The sequence below is a fragment of the Azolla caroliniana genome, unplaced genomic scaffold (genome assembly GCF_043228905.1).
Source record: "Azolla caroliniana isolate FFs.n. ecotype wild unplaced genomic scaffold, voAzoCaro1.0.p SCAF_1221, whole genome shotgun sequence".
NCBI lineage: Eukaryota > Viridiplantae > Streptophyta > Polypodiopsida > Salviniales > Salviniaceae > Azolla > Azolla caroliniana.
In genome coordinates this window covers 2,688-10,851 of record NW_028231656.1, presented here as the reverse complement: position 1 = coordinate 10,851, position 8,164 = coordinate 2,688, and the positions used below count along the sequence as shown (strand labels likewise).

The 8,164-nt window shown below is 35.9% G+C and overlaps 1 protein-coding gene across 2 annotated transcripts; it reads right to left on the bottom strand.

Annotated features, from left to right (window-relative positions):
* Nucleotides 1–1,783: 1,783 nt before the first annotated feature.
* On the bottom strand, nt 1,784–6,882 carry LOC147847302 (phytol kinase 1, chloroplastic-like). Of its 2 annotated transcripts, none has more exons than XM_087339338.1 (6): nt 6,320–6,882; nt 5,479–5,546; nt 3,605–3,736; nt 3,119–3,234; nt 2,729–2,843; nt 1,784–2,308 (listed from the first exon to the last, which is right to left on the bottom strand). In XM_087339338.1, the coding sequence occupies exons 1-6, from the start codon at nt 6,764–6,766 to the stop codon at nt 2,113–2,115; spliced, it is 1,074 nt and encodes a 357-aa protein (XP_087195464.1). In that variant the 5' UTR covers nt 6,767–6,882; the 3' UTR covers nt 1,784–2,112. The 2 variants fall into 2 exon arrangements, with proteins under 2 accessions (XP_087195464.1, XP_087195465.1); XM_087339339.1 differs by having other exon boundaries at nt 5,479–5,551; nt 6,320–6,461.
* Nucleotides 6,883–8,164: the final 1,282 nt, after the last annotated feature.

The following is an 8,164-nucleotide window of genomic DNA, read 5'->3' as shown; positions in this document are numbered from 1 at the left end:
CTTAAAATCTTAAGGTTAAATGAATAATATCAAGAAAATAAGAGTTCAATGCATGTTAATGATGCTAAATCACATAGCATACCCAAGTTGAAACTTGAAGAACCAAATGGATATTATGAAGAAAATATGTCTCCTGATTTACCATCCTTAGTTACATACACCAAATTGCATAGCAAAAAAGCTTAAACTACATGTGAGGTTTATGTAACCAGAATAAACTAATGTCTCCATAATTCTAATTCATGTTCAATGCCGTACAGAAAGGTTTTGTATGGATTATGCATATTATGTACCACATGAAACAGAGTGTCTCAGAGCATGGTTATACACCCATACCAAACCAGACGATTATATGTACCTTGACAGACAAAATGGTAAAACAAAATGGAAGCAGATGATTACATGCCTTGAACAACTAATGCATAGATGAATAAATCATGCAGAAATGGGACCAAAAAAATACCCTGTAATGCAATAGAATGAATTTTATATTACAAAACTCAAAATTGAGCCTTCAAATATGATAAGCATACCTGTTCGATGAAGTTCTCCTCTACCAAGATGTCAGACAGCTTAATCCAAACATAAGAATCTAAGATCCAATAAAAATAGGGAGCATAGGATATCATGTTGAATGCTCTCAGCAAGCAGCACTAGTCTTTCAATTTAATTTCGTTCTTGTACAAGAGTGACGACAAAAGAGTTCACGGACGCATCCGGTGTTAGGGAGCTCCATCTTGTGCACTCGACAGTATTGCAGTCCAAGGTCTGCTGCACAAACACATGGGTTGTTGAGCAGCCATCTTTGACCTGTGCCATAAAACACACACATCCTGCCAGAGGAAATCCTGGCATGGAAGGAGGGAGGGAGGGAGCAGAAGACGAAGATTCATATATATAATCTGCTCTACCTTCTGCCTTCATGTAAAAAAAGAGAATGTCGCCGCCGCCAGTCAGGCACATAACAACATGAGTTATTCACAATTGTTGTGATTATGTGCTCTTCCATATACATACTCCGTTGTGATCATATGCTCTTCAGCATAGATATGTTCTCGGTGTTGAAAGTAACCTCTCACAAGTTCTCCATCGAAATTGTAATTGGCAAGCCAAAAATATACTAAAGCTTCAATCCCCATACAACCATGAGTATAGACGACTAATACAATCTTCTATTTGAGCTTACTTAACAGTTTATTGAAAAAGCAATTGGAACATTGTTGCTCACAAGCACAGGCATGATATAGAAATCCACAAATTATGACGAGAGAATTTTCTTGCATTTAATTAGAGGCATCCCAACTTTACACAGATTAAGTCCTCTTCTAGTTGCTTCCATTAATCTAATGCCTGCAATACAATCCCGGTTCTTTAAATAGTTCTTTGAAATACCAACCTCTGAAAGAAAAGTCAATTATCCTCTTCTACAAGTTTGTTTCTTTTTTTATTTACAAATCCATTCAACCTCTACCACAATTGTTCAATTTCTCCTTGGAAAAAAAGCACTACTAAGTTGATGTAATGCTAATAATACATAGGACATTATGATGCAGACCAAAGAGCAATGGTCCTTGGTAAATTAACATCTATAAGCATGTGAAGCAAGAACCTTGTGCCAATGAAGTATTTAAGATATCACACTACAAAACTCCTAAACCAAGAACTTTATTGAGCACATATTTAAGAAGGGTCTTTACCGCCCACCGCAAACCTCAATCAAAAAGGATTTTTTAGTGCAATTAATTTGGCCACATAAACAACACCACACCAAAACCAAACAAGATTTGAGAAGCTTCTTGACCATTCAGAACCAAAAACCCTAAGCCAATTAATTATTTGAGTACATTTAATGTCCTCATCATAATAAACTATTGACTAAAACCTCACATATCACATTAAATATATATGAAGTGTAAAAGACACTCGGATATTGACATCAAAAGTATCTAAAGTTCTAACCAAATCAGGTCACTTTCGGAGTATGAGGAAGGTTCTTAACATTTCAAGTCCTGGAATAAGACCTCATACTCTTAACACATTCACATTCAAAAGATATAAATCTCTCATGTACATCGTAAGTATATTGAGAATTGCTAACCAAATCATACTGCTTTAGGAAAGAACCATAGGGAATAGGATAAGTCCAAAGAGAATAGATACGCAAGGAACTGTGAGATTATCATCGAACACTGTAGGGAGAGGCAAAGACTCCACAAGCGTAGCCACAAAGGAGATCAAGGCAACATCTTGAATTGCCCTTGTCCAATCCAAGAGATAGAACCCTAGAGATGAGTAATAGTAGAGAAAGCTGTCAAGAAAAAAGAACCAACTGGACATCAGATAGATTCTCGATGATATCAAAAGGTCAACTTAAAAAAAACATTGGAAATATATCCAGTAATAACCTGGTTATATCATGGATAATAGAAATGAGAGAAAGAGACCAAATCAAAATTAAAAGAATACCCATCCAGTAAAAAATCTACTGCATCAGATGTGCTCTGGTAATTTTTGAGAGCTTGGAAGGGGGTATTTTCATGTTTTTGTCCCATAAATTGTACCCCTTCTATTTTCTTAAATATCAAAACCTAACAGTTTAACAAGGGGTAGATATTGATAACTAGGAAAAATACAAGAGATATGATTTGCAATTACAATTTACCACAACTAGCATGGGTATTATTGATGTGTGCCCTTGAATAACCAATTCATAACAAAATGATCTCACCTGATCGAAAGCAAAAATCCAAACACAAACATAGATATACTGCCTGCCCAGCTTTTATTAGGGTTGTAAGGAAGCCTAACACCACCCATCTTCCTCCCGATTATGTCTGCGAAACCTAATCATGAAACATAATAAAATCTCATGAAATTATTAAATATGTCTAATTAATGGTCAACAATAATTACAAAAGTTGCTCACAAATTTCATGACGTTATTAGATATGCCCAATGATCAGGAACACAGTGATTACTACTAGATAGTCTGTATTAAATATGCATTAGTGATGAGCCAAACCAAAATGATAATATGTCTAATGTTGGTTCCCAATACAGATGAGGAAGAAACCACAAAAAATAAACTGTGAGAGAGCTGAAGACACATATTTCTTACCATCACCTCCACACATTGTAGCTAATCCGAGCATCCCTACAGGAGACTCCCTCCAAAAGAAAACAGTGCAGACAGACAAAACCAGCACATAATATAATGGCCCCCTTAGAAGTTCCCTGCAAGAAATATTCGGTAAGATTGATACACAAAACACAAAAAATTATCAGAAATATAATCCTCAATTTTCAAAACTCCCCAAAATAATCTCATTTTTCTCAAGTACTCATCTCTTTAAAATTTCTCTCCACTCTCTTGTGAAACATTGTAAAGAGGGAGAGATAGACAGATAGATTATCAAACCAAATACCATCTGTGACACAGGTCCGGGCACATATCAATGAGCAAACTTGGATTCTCTTAATTTTCCATCATTCATGTCCACTGCGGATCGGGACCGATTCCATGGCAAGGATCAAACTTGTGTTCTCTCTACTTCTCATAAAAGAAAATGTATGGGAATTGAAAACTTATTGAAGAGAAACATACTTGGAAGTACCCATGCGGCTTATGGATTTAACGAGGCCCTCATCCTTGAGAATACCAGTGCCATAGACAAGAAGCTTGAGTACATTGGAGAGAGGAATTGAGACTGCAAAGAATCGCGACCATGGTGATACACTGGGCATCATAAGAAGAAGAGAAAACAGCACCTTAGTTTATATATTATATATTAAGTTAGGACGACATTCTTCAGAATTTGCATATTAAAGCATTGCAAAAAAGTAATTCACAGGTTAAAAGACATCATATACGTACGTAAGTCAAGGTTGCCTAAATCTTCACATCTTCATATATAGATGCATGCGTGGTTGTCTTTGCAATGCAGTTGTAAACACAAGACAAGTATTTCTTAGGCAGTGGTTCTAAATGTAAGAAAAACTTTCAAGGGGAAGTTATTGTTTTTTTTATGCTTTGCATTTGTTTTTTCTTTTATGCTTCAACATTTCTTGATTTTGCCATCATAACAAGTGAAAATAGTCCAAGAAAATAATATTTATGTGATGATAATAAGCTTTGTTTATGAGTAATTTGCACAGGTTTTTAAGAACCACAGAAATCGAGATGGCAAAAACCACTGAGGGCACCCCACAGGTTTTTTCAGGAAACAAATCTGGCACTTAGGGCACCCCATTAATAAAACCTGTGGGGGTGCCCTAAGTGCTAGATTTGTTACCTGAAAAAAACATGTAAATATACAAGCTTTAGAGAAAAGGAGAGAGTAAAACAAATAATTTCAACTGCCCAGACTGCCGTAGATCAGTTGCAAGGTTGTTGGGTGGAAGCTAGAGGGTCATGAGTTCGTCCATACATTCTAGAGTGGCACATCTAGTAAAGTAGTGCATAGAGTTAGATTTGAACCCGAGTGCATGGGTTAATACAAACTTCACTAACCATCAGGATAAAGCCCTAACACAAGAAAAAAGAAGGTAGAACAAAACTATTCAACTCGTTAGGAAATATATAAATCTGCATGCAAAACTACCAAACACTTTGAATCCTTTTCATAATATTCATTCTGTTGACCTGCCTATATTTAGAGTCGTTTGCCATGAGAATACCCTGGGTTGACATGTGTGTATGTAGTTTAGGAACCTAATCTCCAACCAGCTACGACTATTTACATACTCCATTGGGTTGGTGGAAATGGTGAAAGCTAAACATCTCAGATTATATTACCTTCATGTAACTTCAAAAGTATTTTCTTGCCTACATACCCCAGACTCTTCAGTCATCAAAACGCCTTTATTTAAAGAAGCTTGGCGTGAGGATTATCACCTTTTCCTCTAATCTTATCTGGTTTCATTTATCTAGTTCAGTGAAAATGGGTTTGTGTGATTTGAACAGTCTGACATCCAGAGTTAACACGCATTGAAATGTTGACTTGGACATCCAAACAATCATCACATATGGTTCAGGAACTTGATCTCTAAACGATATAGATGACCACGAGTACATATTCCGGTTTTCATAGTGTCCGTTATTTTGGTGGAAATGAACCTCCTTACAATTTTGGAAGGAATTTCTTGCCTACATAACCTGGGCTCTTCAGTCATTGCAATTTTCACTGTATGGGTATTGTGGACAATATGAACATACAATTCAATTACGTTCTGGTACTTTTGACACATGTCATACATTCAGGTGTTTTTTTACTCAGGAAATTTTTACATTATTGCCGTATCTCTAAAGTAAAAGAGAAGTCCATAGTTCTATATAGATAGATATGCCCTCTTCAGGAATGCAATGTGTTATGCAACAAAATAAAGTGCGCGCATGAGTATGTACGTATCAAAATAAATAAATAATGTAGCATGTTTCCTCTACTTTTTCTTGAATGAAATATAGGTAAACAGAATTACCTGAATAAGGGCCATGACATGACGTATAGGACACCAGTTGAAATGTGCATTAATTTGCGGCTTAACTTCTGCTCTGATTCAGAAATAAACAGAAATAATTCACTTCTTAAATATCAAACCCGTGGTAATAATATAACGTCTTCATTTTAATCTCTTTGTTTAAGTGTACAAGAGAGTGATAACAAAATGTAAAGTGTCTCAGAGACATGCTGATAGACATTCCTGTTTATGCTCATGGAAAACCTTAAGCTTTAAATTGTTAAATGGATTATGCCCATTATGAGATGGAAATTAGTCACCATAACCAAAAAACAAAAAGAGAATCTCAAACACATGCTATTAGACTCGATAGGATTCTGATAGATGTTAAATGTCATAGCAAATCCAAGCACAGGCTAAATGAATATTATGAAGAGAAGAAGTGTTTCAACATGTGCTAATGGACAATCTCGTATGCTGGTTTACACTAAATTCCGAAGCAAAACAATGCTTAAAATAAGTGTGTGGTTGACATAACCAGAAACAACAAGTGTCTCCATAATCATAATCTATATTAAATGCCATAAAAATAGAAGACCAAACTTAAGGTTGAATGGATTATTCATATCATAAAGCTGAACAAACAGAGTGTATACATGCATGCTTATAGACCCATAGCAAACGAGATGAATGTTAGTGTCAGACCAAAATGGCGAAAAATAAAAGCAGATTAATGGAAAATCCATAGATGAACCAAAAACGTATCTTGAATAAGAATTGCATAAAGGAACACAAAAATGTCCTAAAATGTTACTTAAATCTTTATGGAAGATGCTTAATTCGGACTTAAATGATAACATACCTGTTCAATAAAGTTCTTCTTTACCAAGATGTCAAAAAGCTTAATCCAGACGAAAGAACCCACAAAGATAGTAAGGGTACATAGAATATCATGCTGCAAGAAATCGTCTGGATTGAAGGTACCGAAATTGGATGAAGAGGATAAGCTATGTATTCGAAAGCCCGATCTTGATGACAAGGAACTGATCCTCAATCTCCATGAAGAAGAAGAAGATATAGTATCATCAGATCTCACACTCCGTCTCAACCTTGAGGAAGGCGAAGAAGAATCTAATATAGAGGTGGATGTTGGAGAGCCAATATGAATGTTGTATCTGTGAGCATCAAATGTCCGCCTTGAAGTTGTGATAGAAAGAAGAGGGAAAACAGCTCTTGTTCCCACCCCTGTTTCTGTAATGATGTGTGAGGAGGAACAGGGGACGGAATTCAGCAATGAAAAGGGGTTCATAATTAACCTTAATGGGGTTTCTCCTCCTCCCCTGTTTCCTTCAGAAGCGACTGAGACCTTCCCCTTCTTCTTCTTCTTCTTCTTCTGCTTCTTCTTCTGCTTCTTCTTCTTCTACATTGATGGCCATGATAGCAACGCAAGTGTTGTTCATTCACAATGATTAGTGTTTCTTACTTACCCTGTTTTTTTTTTTTTTTTTTTTTTTTTGGGCAGAGAGCAAGAGAATGTTTTGTTCTGTTTTTTTGGGGGGGGGAGGATGGCTAAAATTAGAGAAGGTGATCCTTAATTAGTAGAAGAATCAATGGAAGGTATTTGTTGCTCTTTTTACTTTTCCCTACATATGTAAAGAAGGAGGCCCAATCACATACATACATACATATATTGCCACACACTTTTCTCTCTCATATGTGTGTGTCCTTTAGGTTTTTTATACATGGAAATTTTTAACCTATGTTATCTGCACATTTTTATATGGTGTGTTGTAGTAAACTTTACCCTCACCAAAAGTGTTGGTAAATTTTGTCACAAGAAGCGTCGGATTAGGCACGGGATGCGTAAGATTATGGTGTGCGTTTACGATGGTTTCGTTTCCTGTCTGTCTCTGAGGTGACATGGAAATTTTTAACCTATGTTACGTGAAATTTTTATGGTGTCTTGTAGTAACTTTACCTCACAAAAGTGCTGGTAAATTTGGCACGAGAAGTGTGAGATTATGGTGGATGTTATACAGTGGTTTCGTCTCCCATTTTTACATTGGCCCAGGTATAAGGCATATGCTTTATTTTTGTCTCCGTGTTATTGTTGTCTCCCTGTTTAAATGTTGCACCATGCACTAGCAAGTGTTTTTTAGGTAAGTGTGTTGCTTTTTTAGCCTTGCAATTTACATTGTTGTTGTCCAACATACATCGAGGTACTAAATGTGCAATTCGTACAACATCCATTGAGTCACATCACTCAACTGACAATTGAAGGGTCTTCTCAACAATTGAAGATATAATGCATTGTTGACAAGTATGTATGCAATTCACATACAATCACATAAGTGATATAAGAGAAAAGAAAAAGATGCAACATTACATTTGATTCGCCTCGTGCACAAGGAGTTGTCCTTCGGTAATAAAAAAAATTGCTTCTTCAATGGGTTGAGGATAAGCAACAACTAGGAAGCCTTAATTACCCTTGTGGGTACAAAAATTCTTTTATATTCACGATAAGGACATCCATGTGTAAGGGAAACAATAAGTCATAAACACACATAAGCATGGGAATCTTATTTATTTTTTACTTTAGGAAAAACAATATACCACCATTGTGTATTTCATGTTAGCTTCTTGTAATGGTGGATAAGCATGTCAAAAAGAATTCGTTCCTAGAAAATTAATGTATCGTGATTATGCA